At 47.5% G+C, this 15,491-nt stretch overlaps 1 protein-coding gene across 1 annotated transcript in view; it reads right to left on the bottom strand.

Moving 5' to 3' along the window:
- The window catches only part of LOC138661752 (cytochrome P450 2B4-like), a 77,738-nt gene that overhangs the window by 51,724 nt on the left and 10,523 nt on the right, over positions 1–15,491 (bottom strand). The window contains exon 3 of the mRNA XM_069746646.1: positions 3,368–3,530. Within this exon, the coding sequence (XP_069602747.1) occupies positions 3,368–3,530 (163 nt within the window). The remainder of the gene's footprint in view (positions 1–3,367; positions 3,531–15,491) is intronic.

The following is a 15,491-nucleotide window of genomic DNA, read 5'->3' as shown; positions in this document are numbered from 1 at the left end:
GGCTTCCTGTAGGGACTGGACGGTCCGGTATAGGGCAGCAACGCTCCTGGTCAGTTCCTGTACCTGGAGGCGCAGTCCTGCAGGGGAGTCGTCGTCCAGGATCTGGGCATCGGCCTCGGCGGAGACAGGTGCGTCCGGCGCCACCTCCTGGTGGTATGTGAGGGCTTGCCGCCTGGGAAGTGTGGCACGGCTGGGCTGCCGCTCCGGTAGCGCCTGGATAGCTTTATCTTTGAATTGCGCGAAAGTCAGATCTGGATTCTGCATGGCCAGGAAGTGTAGCTGGGCCCTTTGGTTACTGCACAGGAGCCCTTCGATGAACCGCTCTTTCAGGAGTTTATCTTCATCTTGCATACTGTTTGGGTCACTTTGCTTGATGGCCCGCAGCGCTTCCTGCAGATTAAGGGCATAGTCCCATAAGCTATCCTGCGGCCGCTGCTTGCACCCATAGAACGTCAATTTAATTTCCGTAGCGGTGAGGGTGTCAAAGGTGGCTTTAAGCTTGGCAAATAATTGTTGCGCAGTTTTCTTGTCCGCAGCTGGCCAGGACTTTACTTCCCTCAATGCCACTCCAAAGAGTTGGCCGATTAGCATATGAACCTTCTGAGGCTCCGCCAAGGGATAAAACTCGAGCAGGCTACAAATCCCTTCTTTAAAGTCAGTTAACGTATGAGCTTCTCCAAAGTATCGCGGGAGCCAGGCGGCCCCTGGTAGGTACGGCATAGAGAAGGGCATTATGGCTGCTGTAGCAGCGGCACTATCTGGCTAGTTGGTGGGAGCGGTAAGCCCTGCGGCCTCTAGCGGTGATACCGGGTTTGTGGCTGCACTTACCGCGGAATCCGGAAGTGCTCCCAAGTCTGCAGCTGTGGCCGCCGCCTCCGCTTCTCCGGGATCCGACATGGCCGTTCCTCCCCCTTGCTAATCGGTCGGGGTCGGGGTTTTCCTTGCGGGGTTGGCGCCTCATCGCGTCTTCCGCTCCGCGCGCTTTTCCAGCCGACTCCACCCACGAAGCTATGGCTCCTCCCTTCGCGCTCCACACGGCGCGGCAATGGCGGATTTTTGGCGGCAAATAGCGGTACACAGTCTTTACAATAAGTCACAGTTCCAAGGCACACATGACCTGATTCTTCAGGCTTAAGTACAATCCTGTTTGTGATCCCAAGTTGAAGCGCCCCCAGACACAGGGCCAGGGGTTCTCGGTACCGGGCCTCTCTGGTTCGGTTCTGAGGCTGTCACGGTGGCTAGACCCGGTCCGCGACCCTGTTAAGGGGCGTCCAATAAAGGGTGATGGTGCGTAGTGCGAGGAATAACGAGGACACAGAGTTCAGTTTCTTTACCTTTTACTGAAGGTTTCAGGATCCTCAATCCAGGGCACTTTCAACAGGGCTTGCTGAGACCGGCCGGTCCGAAGGCACATCCAGAGTTCCCTTTGCAGGTGGAAATCAGTGTCTACCCACTAGCGCCTGTGTGCTGTAGTGCTTCCCTGCTGAGCATTCAGGATAGTCCTCACAACTTCTGTTCTCGTTCGCTCTAGATCTCCCCAGGTATGTTATGGCTAGGATGCACCTTTATGACAGGTAGGCCTGGAGTTATTCTGGAACCCTAGTGTCACCCCTCTCCCACGATTGCCTCCTATGTCCTTCTTAGGTGTTGTATGGTAGACAGCCAACCTGTAATTAACTGTCCTGCCGCTGTTTGAAGTAATGCGTGGAGACTGTTACTTCTTCGGTGCTCCGGCCACCGACTATACGCCTCAGTAAGATGTTGCCGTCCTCGGGGCACGACTCCTACTGGATCTCCTTTGTGCTTATCTCGTTTCTCACTGTTCCACAATATCCTTCCTTTCTTGTCTCTTTCTGAGAATACCGCCGCAAGGTAGTGCAGGCGCGGTTCCGTAACAATCTGTCCTTTCACTAGGTACCTGCCAGATTTCCCAGTTCTGACAGGTCCTCCCTGGAGCTCTCCCAGGTCTCGTTCTGCCTAACTTCCTGTCCAACCCCTAGTTTTACAAATGTGAGAAGTGGCCCAATAAATAAGCCTTTTGCTCCCCCTAGTGACCGGAGTGTGAAGTGTAGTGTGTGCTTGGTGATACCTGGTCAGTAGAACTCCTTTAGTGCCATCAGACGTACCATCACTCCCCTTAGTGGCAGAGCGACGTTACTGCAATGACCAGATCTCTGGGGCGCTGCACTCTCCGTGTGCAGGACGCTTTGCAGACTGTGCTGCCGTAGAAAAGCGGACATGTCTCCGTGTTTCAACATGGACACACGGTCCGTGAAAACACGGAGACATGTGCATAGACTCATTCATTTGAATGGGTCTACGTGTGTCAGTGTCTCCGGTACGTGAGAAAACTGTCAGTGCACGTACCGGAGACACTGACGTGTGAAAGAGGCCTTATAGCTTATTTTTCTGCTGATGGAGTTGTATCTGGCTTTTTTTTTGTGGGACAATATGACGTTTTCAGGGGTACCATTTACATTTGCTTCTGTCTTTTTAATCGCATTTTATTGCACTTTTAGTTCGGCAGTATGATGATAAAGCATTGTTTTTCCTAGTTTTTTGTATTTATTTTTTACGGTGTTCACTGAAGGGGTTAACTAGCAGGACAGTTTTATAGAGCAGGTCGTTACGGATGCGGTGATATCAAATATGTGTACTTTTATTGTTTGTTTTTTTAATTTACATAAATAAATGTATTTATTGGGAAAACATTTTTTTTTCCTTTATTAGGGATTTTTAAAAGAAAAAAAAATACTTTTACACTTTATAATTGTTTATAACTTTATTACATTGTCCTAGTATAGGACATTACTATATAACATCAGATCATTGATCTGATACTCTGCACTGCAGAGCATCAGATCAGCGATCTGATAGGCAGGGAAGGAGGCATGCCAGTGCCTGCTCTCAACGGGGGCTCACAAGCCACCTCCCTGCAGGACCTGGAAGGACCCCGCGGCCATCTTGGTGCCTGGGTTCTCCACGAGGCCATCAGGACATCGCAATGCGATCGCGATGTTCTGATGGAAGCGCGCAGGGAGCCCCCTCCCAGTTAGAGGCTTCTCTATGCCGCTGTCACTACTGACAGGGGCATCTGAGGGGTTAAATGCCCACAATTGGTGCTAGCACCAATCATGGGCATTTCTGCGTGGTGTCAGCTGTCACATACAGCTGACACCCGCATGCGATTGCCACAGCGCTCAGCCGGAGGGCTGCACTTTACTAGTACTGCTCTGAGAATGAATGCACCTCCCACAGAGCAGTACTAGTATGGAGCATGTCGTGAAGGGGTTAATACTTTACATTTTTCCAATGGTTGGAAAAAAATTGTATGGGACCTTCGATGTAAAATATACATACTACTTACCATAGTTCCTGTAGACAAAATCAAAGCAAGCAATATCTCCTCGAGCCAAGAAATCATCTCCCCGATCCACGAGAACTTCTTTCACAGCTTTGTATCCTGTGACCACTACGACTGGTCGAGAACCGAGGTAGACGGTGAACACATCTCCATATTTCTCACTAAGCTGGAAGGAATTAAAAAATGGATACTGTCATGTTAAAGTAATAAACTTCCCCCCAATTTTTCAACAAGACCCCACAAATTTGAAGTTTCCACTGCAGATGAAAAACAAAAACACTGCTGTAATGCAGGTAAACCGATAGTGACTACTAGTAATGCTTGGTTGCTCGATCCAAGCAATTCCTAAAGGCCCCGTCACACATAGCGAGATCGCTAGCGAGATCGCTGCTGAGTCACAAGTTTTGTGACGCAACAGCGATCTCAGTAGCGATCTCGCTATGTGTGACACGTACCAGCGATCAGGCCCCTACTGTGAGATCGCTGGTCGTGTCGGAATGGCCTGGGCCATTTTTTGATCGTTGAGGTCCCGCTGACATCGCTGAATCGGCGTGTGTGACGCCGATTCAGCGATGTCTTCGCTGGTAACCAGGGTAAACATCGGGTAACTAAGCGCAGGGCCGGGCTTAGTAACCCGATGTTTACCCTGGTTACCATCCTAAAATTAAAAAAACAAACGCTACATACTTACCTATCGCTGTCTGTCCTCGGCGCTCTGCTTCTCTGGTCTGGCTGTGAGCGCCGGTCAGCCGGAAAGCAGAGCGGTGACGTCACTGCTCTGCTTTCCGGCCGCTGTGCTCACAGCCAGACCAGAGAAGCAGAGCGCCGAGGACAGACAGCGATAGGTAAGTATGTAGCGTTTGTTTTTTTACTTTTAGGATGGTAACCAGGGTAAACATCGGGTTACTAAGCGCGGCCCTGCGCTTAGTTACCCGATGTTTACCCTGGTTACCGGGGACCTCGGGATCGTTGGTCGCTGGAGAGCTGTCTGTGTGACAGCTCTCCAGCGACCAAACAGCGACGCTGCAGCGATCCGGATCGTTGTCGGTATCGCTGCAGCGTCGCCATGTGTGACGGGGCCTTAATACTCGCATGCTCAATGGGAGGGCCAATATTTTTTACAGTAGACCCTACAAAGGGGTCTGGAGGGCAATGAAAATGTTCAAATTGAAGGGAAAAGAGCTGAATGGAAGGAGAACAGCACGGGGAGGGGGGGGACCCGGCTACTGCTAGGAGGAGGAGGCACGATCAGCTGAATATACAGACGCGGAAAGGCGGGAGACCTGGGCGACAGGCTGACACACGCAGTGCGCATGCCCAGGAATCCTAGCCCCGCACTGTGCATAATGCATAACACACTGTGGGGCTGGGATTCCCAAGGTGGGTGGCCGAACTGCCCGCACAGGTGCAGTCTGCAAGCCTTGCTGGGACGTGAGATGGCCAGAGCTTACAGCGCCTGCCCCACACAGTTGTACACAGCGCAGGTGCTGGTTTTGAAGCTAAAACAGCGCAGAGGGGACGGCGCCGAAAGCCCCTGAAAATGTGAGTGACGGCAGAGTACCGGTTCAAGCTGGGGAGTGAGACCCGCCTCCATGGACAAAGACAAGTATTTTAGATAAGTTTCAAAGCGCTTTATTTTGGGAATACATGAACAAAAAACTAGAAGAGCCACCTTGTTAGAATGCAGCATTACTGCTGGACAAGGTGGCTCTTTTAGTTTATAACGGCTGGAGGGGGGTGATAGTGGCCCTTTAAGCTGTATGGATGAGTCATTGAATCTATAACATTTTTAAAAGTGCAGTTGATGTACTTATACAGTCAAAGGCTTTACAGAAACTGCAAAGCCAGACAGAAAATATGATTAGGGTCATCCATAGGCCCTTCAAAATGTGACAACTGGCAGGCACTATTAAAAGTTTGAATATTACAAACCGTTTATGTGCTGCTGTTATCTGGTGGTGTGGAAAAGGTGTGGGCTAATCAAGGCTTTGTTCATTTTTATGATGGTAGTGAGCCTGTCTACATTCTCAGTTGAAAAGCAAAAGTGCCTGTCTGTTTTGACTCCCCAGGGGCATGAGAAACCTGTTCAGACAAGACTCAGTTCAGGCAGTTCATTACAACACCTCCAAGGCATAGAGTGACAGCTCATGCCAGGTGTCCACCTTTGAGACCCAATAGTTGAAAGTTTCAGTGGAATTAGGGAGTACACTGGTTTTGTCAGACAGGTATTGCAAAGAGACGCAACGTTTTCCTTGTAGCTTGGGTCTAACAGAGAGAAAAAACAGTACTCTTTTTGGCCAAGATTAAAGTAACGCGAGGGTCACAAGAAAGGCAGCGGTACATAAAGTGGGCCATATGTGCCAAGCTCCACAGCCTGTCTCAAACATAATGATGACTCTTCCTCATTATTCCCTTCTTCAGCCAACCCACGTAGGAGAGACGGGATGAAGGTTGTGTGACTACTAGCCTCTATTGAGCTAGCCACCAGCTCCTGTTCCTCCTCTTCCTCAGCATTCACCTGTAAGAGGGTGGTTCTGTTATGGACGGTAAGGTCACTTTAAGAGACTGCACGCCCTTGTCTGGCGTGATGGAGGTTCTGCTTCTCCCCTGCAATAGACTGTGTTAATGAATTGGACTGAGCAGAGGGTGGAGGTGAAGCCTGGACAGCGTGGGAGAACTGAAGCTGCTGCAGAGAGAACTTTGTGCTGTTTGCTGCAGGAGAGGACCCACAGCCTGTAACGGTGTAGACTTGTGAAATTTGACAGACTTTTCCGGGTGCAGCAAGAGTGGCTGTCCTGTGTGAGCTTGAGAAGCCATGAAGATATCGAGAAAGGGATTTACAGTTTCCAGGAGCACCTGGACTTAGACTCGAACAAAGACGACCCAGGAAAACATACTCTGAAGGGAGGTAAGAACATTTCTAAAACAATCCACAGTGAGGAGATTGGAACAAAACAAAATCCTCTAAACTGCATGCTCGCAAACGCCAGAAGCCTGACAAACAAGATGGAAGAACTAGAAGCAGAAATATCTACAGGTAACTTTGACATAGTGGGAATAACCGAGACATGGTTAGATGAAAACTATGACTGGGCAGTTAACTTACAGGGTTACAGTCTGTTTAGAAAGGATCGTAAAAATCGGAGAGGAGGAGGGGTTTGTCTCTATGTAAAGTCTTGTCTAAAGTCCACTTTAAGGGAGGATATTAGCGAAGGGAATGAGGATGTCGAGTCCATATGGGTTGAAATTCATGGAGGGAAAAATGGTAACAAAATTCTCATTGGGGTCTGTTACAAACCCCCAAATATAACAGAAAGCATGGAAAGTCTACTTCTAAAGCAGATAGATGAAGCTGCAACCCATAATGAGGTCCTGGTTATGGGGGACTTTAACTACCCGGATATTAACTGGGAAACAGAAACCTGTGAAACCCATAAAGGCAACAGGTTTCTGCTAATAACCAAGAAAAATTATCTTTCACAATTGGTGCAGAATCCAACCAGAGGAGCAGCACTTTTAGACCTAATACTATCTAATAGACCTGACAGAATAACAAATCTGCAGGTGGTCGGGCATTTAGGAAATAGCGACCACAATATTGTGCAGTTTCACCTGTCTTTCACTAGGGGGACTTGTCAGGGAGTCACAAAAACATTGAACTTTAGGAAGGCAAAGTTTGAACAGCTTAGAGATGCCCTTAATCTGGTAGACTGGGACAATATCCTCAGAAATAAGAATACAGATAATAAATGGGAAATGTTTAAGAACATCCTAAATAGGCAGTGTAAGCGGTTTATACCTTGTGGGAATAAAAGGACTAGAAATAGGAAAAACCCAATGTGGCTAAACAAAGAAGTAAGACAGGCAATTAACAGTAAAAAGAAAGCATTTGCACTACTAAAGCAGGATGGCACCATTGAAGCTCTAAAAAACTATAGGGAGAAAAATACTTTATCTAAAAAACTAATTAAAGCTGCCAAAAAGGAAACAGAGAAGCACATTGCTAAGGAGAGTAAAACTAATCCCAAACTGTTCTTCAACTATATCAATAGTAAAAGAATAAAAACTGAAAATGTAGGCCCCTTAAAAAATAGTGAGGAAAGAATGGTTGTAGATGACGAGGAAAAAGCTAACATATTAAACACCTTCTTCTCCACGGTATTCACGGTGGAAAATGAAATGCTAGGTGAAATCCCAAGAAACAATGAAAATCCTATATTAAGGGTCACCAATCTAACCCAAGAAGAGGTGCGAAACCGGCTAAATAAGATTAAAATAGATAAATCTCCGGGTCCGGATGGCATACACCCACGAGTACTAAGAGAACTAAGTAATGTAATAGATAAACCATTATTTCTTATTTTTAGTGACTCTATAGCGACAGGGTCTGTTCCGCAGGACTGGCGCATAGCAAATGTGGTGCCAATATTCAAAAAGGGCTCTAAAAGTGAACCTGGAAATTATAGGCCAGTAAGTCTAACCTCTATTGTTGGTAAAATATTTGAAGGGTTTCTGAGGGATGTTATTCTGGATTATCTCAATGAGAATAACTGTTTAACTCCATATCAGCATGGGTTTATGAGAAATCGCTCCTGTCAAACCAATCTAATCAGTTTTTATGAAGAGGTAAGCTATAGGCTGGACCACGGTGAGTCATTGGACGTGGTATATCTCGATTTTTCCAAAGCGTTTGATACCGTGCCGCACAAGAGGTTGGTACACAAAATGAGAATGCTTGGTCTGGGGGAAAATGTGTGTAAATGGGTTAGTAACTGGCTTAGTGATAGAAAGCAGAGGGTGGTTATAAATGGTATAGTCTCTAACTGGGTCGCTGTGACCAGTGGGGTACCGCAGGGGTCAGTATTGGGACCTGTTCTCTTCAACATATTCATTAATGATCTGGTAGAAGGTTTACACAGTAAAATATCGATATTTGCAGATGATACAAAACTATGTAAAGCAGTTAATACAAGAGAAGATAGTATTCTGCTACAGATGGATCTGGATAAGTTGGAAACTTGGGCTGAAAGGTGGCAGATGAGGTTTAACAATGATAAATGTAAGGTTATACACATGGGAAGAGGGAATCAATATCACCATTACACACTGAACGGGAAACCACTGGGTAAATCTGACAGGGAGAAGGACTTGGGGATCCTAGTTAATGATAAACTTACCTGGAGCAGCCAGTGCCAGGCAGCAGCTGCCAAGGCAAACAGGATCATGGGGTGCATTAAAAGAGGTCTGGATACACATGATGAGAGCATTATACTGCCTCTGTACAAATCCCTAGTTAGACCGCACATGGAGTACTGTGTCCAGTTTTGGGCACCGGTGCTCAGGAAGGATATAATGGAACTAGAGAGAGTACAAAGGAGGGCAACAAAATTAATAAAGGGGATGGGAGAACTACAATACCCAGATAGATTAGCGAAATTAGGATTATTTAGTCTAGAAAAAAGACGACTGAGGGGCGATCTAATAACCATGTATAAGTATATAAGGGGACAATACAAATATCTCGCTGAGGATCTGTTTATACCAAGGAAGGTGACGGGCACAAGGGGGCATTCTTTGCGTCTGGAGGAGAGAAGGTTTTTCCACCAACATAGAAGAGGATTCTTTACTGTTAGGGCAGTGAGAATCTGGAATTGCTTGCCTGAGGAGGTGGTGATGGCGAACTCAGTCGAGGGGTTCAAGAGAGGCCTGGATGTCTTCCTGGAGCAGAACAATATTGTATCATACAATTATTAGGTTCTGTAGAAGGACGTAGATCTGGGGATTTATTATGATGGAATATAGGCTGAACTGGATGGACAAATGTCTTTTTTCGGCCTTACTAACTATGTTACTATGTTACTATGTTACCTCCAGGACCCCGAAGCAAGGAGAAGACCACGTTTCACGGAGCTAGCAGAAAGCCATGTGCACCACCATGCTAGACTGCTGGGGGCCCCCCGGGACTGGATCTTAATCCCCAACATCACCATGAGTTTGTTCCTGTTTTGTGCACATATCAGTGCCTAGTGTAGGCTTCAATAGTCAGAACACGGCAGCCGTGAGGCCTGCTTAGTAGAGGCAAGGAGGTTATACGTAGAGTAGCATTATTCTTTGTTTATTGTTTGCATTTACTTGTGTGACGTATGTTGATTCTGTAATAGTTGGAGCACCATGCTATTTGATGGACAAGCTAAAGAATATAACTCTTGTAAATTATCTTTTGCCATTGTATACCCCTGTTTGCATCTTCCTCATCCACTTCATTCCTTGCCTTCCAATAAATCTACCCTTTGTTGTTTGCACCTCATCTTGTGTACGGTAGTCTTCCTGCACTGTGATGGTCCCCCGGCCATCGCTTCACACCTCCTCATTGTTACCCAATCCACGCTGAGCAGATGAGTTGAGGAAGGGCTGGCTACAGTCTCTCTGTTATGCCTTCCTCCATTCCAACCTGGTCCACATGCAAAGCTTCATGTTTAATTGTGAGCAGCGACTGTTTAAGTAGGCATAGAAGCAGGATAGTTGCGCTGACTATGGTGTTTTCATCGCTCACCATTTTTGTGGCGTCCACAAAGTCTTGGAGAACCAAACAAATGTCAGACATCTTCAGTTGTTATGTGCAGAGGCTGACCAGAGTACCAATGAGCGTGTTGGAGCTGGTACTCAACCACTGGCCTGTTCTGCTTACAAAGCCTTGCGAACATGTGCAGTGTTGAGTTCCAGCACGTGATGACGTCGACTCCAGTCGCTGATCTGACACTTGCATGCACCACAGCATTAATGCCAGAGCGACGGCAGCTGTAACCAATTTGCGGAAATGAGAGCTGATGCGTCGTACCTTGATCAATAGCTCCGGCAAATCTAGGTATGTTCTCAACAACTGCTGAACTACCAGGTTGAGCACATGTGCTACGCATGGTTCGTGTGTGAGCTTGCCAAGCATCACAGCCACCACTAGGTTATGCCCATTATAACACACGGCCTTGCCTGGTTGGAGGTTCAGCTGCAAAAGCCAGATATGTCTGATTTTTTATTCCTTTAAGTAACTCTGCCATGGAGTGAGGTTTATCTCCTAGTCAAATTAGCTTTAGCAAGGCCTGTTGCCGCTTTGAAAAGCATTGCTGCAGAGCTTCCAGCTGATGTGGATGACTTACTCTGAGATACCATATCAGAGATGGAGCATGAGGAAAAGGAGCAGGAGGGGGGTGCAGGAACTGCTCTAGTTGGTGGAGGAAACCATGATAGATAGATCCTCGGTGTTGGGAGCACATGCGCCGTGCCAAGCTGTTACTTGGCCCCAGCGTCTACAATGTTGCCCCAGTGTGCCATCAGGGAAATGTAGCATCCCTGGCCACAAGCACCTGTCCACATGTCTGTCATTAAGTGGACAATGCCAGTAGATGCATTAATAAGGACATGGGTGATGTTCCTGGAAATGTGTTGGTACAAGGCTGGGACTCCACACCAGGAGAAAAAGTGGCGGCTCGGGACAGAGTACCGAGGGACGGCTGCCACCATAAGTTGACGGTAATCCTCCATGTCTACCAGCCTAAATGGCAACATTTCCACGGCAAGTAGCCCAGAAATGTGCCCGTTTAGCATTTGGGCATGTGGGTGGGTGGATGGGAACTTTCTTTTTTGCTCCAAGGCCTGCGGTAGGGACAGCTGAACGCTGAGTTGGGACAAGGATTTGGAAGTGCTTGATGATAGTAAGAATGTGCAAGCACAGGTACAGGGTGAGAGGCATCTGTGCCAGTATTTTGGACAGGGGAAGATGAAGTATTGTCACCCGATGGCACCAGTCGTGGATCCAGGCATTCTGGCCACCGAGTCGGATGCTTAGATGACATGTGCCTGATCATGCTGGGGGTGGTTAGGTTCTTAGTGACCATTCCGCTGTTGATCTTGGCATGGGTAAGGTTGGACATTGTCATTTTGTTACTCATAAAATGCTTTTTTAAAAAGTCCCAATCCGGGAACACCTAACTCTTTGACGGAGAAGTGTACGAGTGTCGGTGCTCCGCAGAACAGTTTCCCGCCTTGTCCCTCTTGTCAGCCCACTGTCTCTTCCTGTCTGTTTTGTTGCTGCCGATCTCACCTCTTCAGCGCTGGTGGCCTTGCAATGCATGCCAGCTTCCCAGAATGAGTTGGTGATTTCATCATCCACCACGCATCTTGGTCCTCCTGACTAGGGTTGAGCGAAACGGATCGGACAAATTCAAAAATCGCCGACTTTTGGCAAAGTCAGGTTTCATGAAACCCGACCCTAGTGTGGGATCGGCCATGAGGTCGGCGATCTACGCGCCAAAGTCGCGTTTCGTATGATGCTTTCAGCACCATTTTTCAGCCAATGAAGGAGGACGCAGAGTGTGGGCAGGGTGATGACATAGGGCTCGGTCCCCACCATCTTAGAGAAGGGCATGACAGTGATTGGCCTGCTTTCTGCGGTGTCACAGGGGCTATAAAGGGGCGTGCACCACCATCTTACTTCTGCCGATCTTAGCATAGGGAGAGGTTGCTGCAGCTTCATCAGAAGAAGGGATATACAGTAGTTAGGGAGGGAAGATTAACCCATACACCACTTGTGCTGTAGCGATTTCCACTGTCCAACACCACCATTTTTTTGCAGGGACAGTGGAGGCTATATTTTTGTGCATCAGCTCTGTAGCTTATTAGGCTGCCTTATAAGGCTCCCTGATAGCTGCATTGCTGTTTGCATGCTGCTGTGCAAACCAACTGCTTTTTTAAAAGCAAAAATCCTGTGTCCTCTTTTCTGCACAGTTATCTTGTTTATTTGTCCACACTTGTGTGCAGCAGTCCTTTTTATTGCTGCCATACTTGTCCTGAGATCATTGTAGGGAGATTGAAATTGTACTACAGTCCTTGTATTTTTTCATATATCTTCCAGCCACTTTCTGCCACTTACATTGTGTAGTGTTATACACTGGGCCTGAGTTTTGGTGCAGTCTCCCAAAAAAAAGGGAGATTCAAATTCTCACAAAGTGGATATACTTCAGTCCTGTTACTTTGTCGAATATCAGCCAGCCACTTTCTGCCACTTACATTGCATTGTTTTATACACTGGGCCTGAGTTTTGGTTCAGTCTCCCAAAAAAAAGAAGGGAGATTTAAATTCTCAACAAGTTTATATACACCTTCTACATTGTTTTACAGTGCCATATAACGGTTGTTATTTTGGTTAGATTTTCCAAAATATGAGGAAGTCTGGTGGAAGAGCCCGTGGGCGGAGGTTGCCAGCTGGTGCTGATGGTGGTGGTGGTGATGCATCTGGTGGTAGTGCCAAAAGTACAATAGCACCAACGGCTGGAGATGTTGAGCCAGCGTCATCGTCTGGCTACACAAAGCCTCGAAGGCTCCCTTATCTGGGAGTAGGAAAACAGCTTTTAAAGCCGGAGCAGCAGGAAAAAGTTTTGGCTTTCCTTGCTGACTCAGCCTCTTGCTCTTTCGCCTCCTCTTCAGAAAGTCCCAAATATAAAAGCAGCGAGTCATCAGTGGATGCTCCCGGTCAGGAACAAGACGTTTCCTTGTGTCCTTCACCCAAACCAAAAGTGAAGGATGCGTCAGGCAACACTACAGGTTACTCCATGGATCTCTTTACACATACCGTGCCTGGGTTATAAAGGGAAATTGTTAACTGCCCATTACAAGATGAATCGGACATGGAGTGCACTGATGCACAGCAACAGCTAGATTATTATGCTGTTCCATTGACTCAGATAACTACATTGCCCTTGCAGTGTACTGAGCCAGAATCTGACCCTGATGAGAATATGGTGCCCAGTCCTGAACGCAATAGCACCTTACACGGTGACACAGAGGAAGGTGCACATGACATTGATGAGGAGGTGATAGATGACCCAGTTGTTGACCCAGATTGGCAGCCATTGGGGGAAGAGGGTGCCGCTGCCAGTAGCTCAGAAGCGGAAGAGGATGATCTGCAGCACCCATCTACATCGCAACAGCTGTCATCTGGCAGGCCCGTATCAGGCCAAAAACGTTTGTCAAAAACAAAAACAGTTTTAGGACAGCGTGGCCATCCAGTGAAAGTAGCACAGCGTGCAATGCCTGAAAAGGTATTCCATAGTAGGAAGAGTGTAGTGTGGCAATTTTTTAACCAAGATCCGAATGATCAGTGCAAAGTTATCTGTAAGAAATGCTCAAAGACATTTAGCAGAGGGAAGAATCTTCAAAATTTAAGTACAATGTGCATGCTTAGACATTTAACCAGCATGCACTTGCAAGCCTGGACTAACTACCAAACGTCCCGTACCGTTGGTGCACCTGCTCAGAACGAAAGCAGTCAGCAACACTACATTGCTTCCCTCACTGTAAGCCCACCGGGTAGGACACCACCAGCTGCAAATGTGGAGGTATCGTCGCAAGGCCAAAGCTGTCAGGGAATCACAAGGTTCTTGGTAGGAAACACTGTATGTATGCCAACATCAAGAATACCATCACCAACCCTCTCTCAATCCACCATGTCCACCACCACCCCCGCTAGTTCCACCACATGCAGCTCTCCAGTCCAGCTCACCCTACAAGAGACTCTCGTTAGGAAAAGAAAGTGTCATGATAAGGTAATTCAGTACCACAATGGACATTGAGGTCAGAGCACATACAGTGACCTGACAATAACCCAAAAACATAGAACGAGCTCTGAGACGTGGAAACTCTGCTGACCGCAATCCCTAATCCTCTCCAACACACTAAAGGCAGCCGTGGATTGCGCCTAACGCTCCCTATGCAACTCGGCACAGCCTGAGAAACTAGCTAGCCTGAAGATAGAAAATAAGCCTACCTTGCCTCAGAGAAATACCCCAAAGGAAAAGGAAGCCCCCACATATAATGACTGTGAGTAAAGATGAAAAGACAAACGTAGAGATGAAATAGATTTAGCAAAGTGAGGCCCGACTTTCTGAACAGAGCGAGGATAGGAAAGGTAACTTTGCGGTCAACACAAAACCCTACAAAAACCACGCAAAGGGGGCAAAAAGACCCTCCGTACCGAACTAACGGCACGGAGGTACACCCTCTGCGTCCCAGAGCTCCCAGCAAGCAGGAAAAAACAAATAGACAAGCTGGACAGAAAAAAACAGCAAACAAAATAGCAAAGCGGAACTTAGCTATGCAGAGCAGCAGGCCACAGGAACGATCCAGGAGGAAACAGGTCCAATACTAGAACATTGACTGGAGGCCAGGATCAAAGCACAAGGTGGAGTTAAAAAGAGCAGCACCTAACGACTTCACCACATCACCTGAGGAAGGAAACTCAGAAGCCGCAGTACCACTTTCCTCCACCAACGGAAGCTCACAGAGAGAATCAGCCGAAGTACCACTTGTGACCACAGGAGGGAGCTCTGCCACAGAATTCACAACAAGAAAGTACTCATCCTCTCATCCACGTACACAGGGTTTGAACGCCCACATTGCTAGACTAATTTCATTAGAGATGATGCCCTACCGGTTGGTTGAAAGCAAAGCTTTCAAAGACATGATGGCCTACGCAGTACCAGGCTATGACCTACCCAGTCGACACTTCTTTGCGAGAAAAGCCATCCCAGCCCTCCACCAGCATGTCAAAGAACACATTGTCCATGCACTGAGGCAATCAGTCAGTGGAAAGGTGCACCTCACACCAGATGCATGGACCAGTAGGCATGGCCAGGGACGTTACGTATCCATCATGGTGCACTGGGTTAATGTGGTGGATGCAGGGTCCACAGGGGACAGCCATAGTGGGACAGTTCTGCCTAGCCCATGGTCTAGGAAACAGTTGGCTGTAGGCATTCGCCACCTCTCCTCCTCCTCCAGAAGCGAAAGCTCGTCCACAGAGCGCAGTCGCACAACCACTCCATCCGCAGCTGCCAGTGTTGCACACGAGGTGTCAAATTATGGAACAGCTAGTGGTAAGCGTCAGCAGGCTGTGTTAGAAATGAAGTGATTGGGCGACAACAGACACACCGCGGAAGTACTGGCGGAGTACTTGCAGCAACAAACTCAGTCATGGCTGGGCAGTGTACATCTTGAGGCAGGCAAGGTAGTCAATGATAACGGAAGGAATTTTATGGCTGCCATAGCCCTTTCAGAACTGAAACACATATATTGCC

Source organism: Ranitomeya imitator, chromosome 2 (genome assembly GCF_032444005.1).
Source record: "Ranitomeya imitator isolate aRanImi1 chromosome 2, aRanImi1.pri, whole genome shotgun sequence".
NCBI classification, from domain to species: Eukaryota; Metazoa; Chordata; class Amphibia; order Anura; family Dendrobatidae; genus Ranitomeya; species Ranitomeya imitator.
Note: the sequence above shows the minus strand (reverse complement) of the source record. Positions and strands in the feature narration are given on the sequence as shown.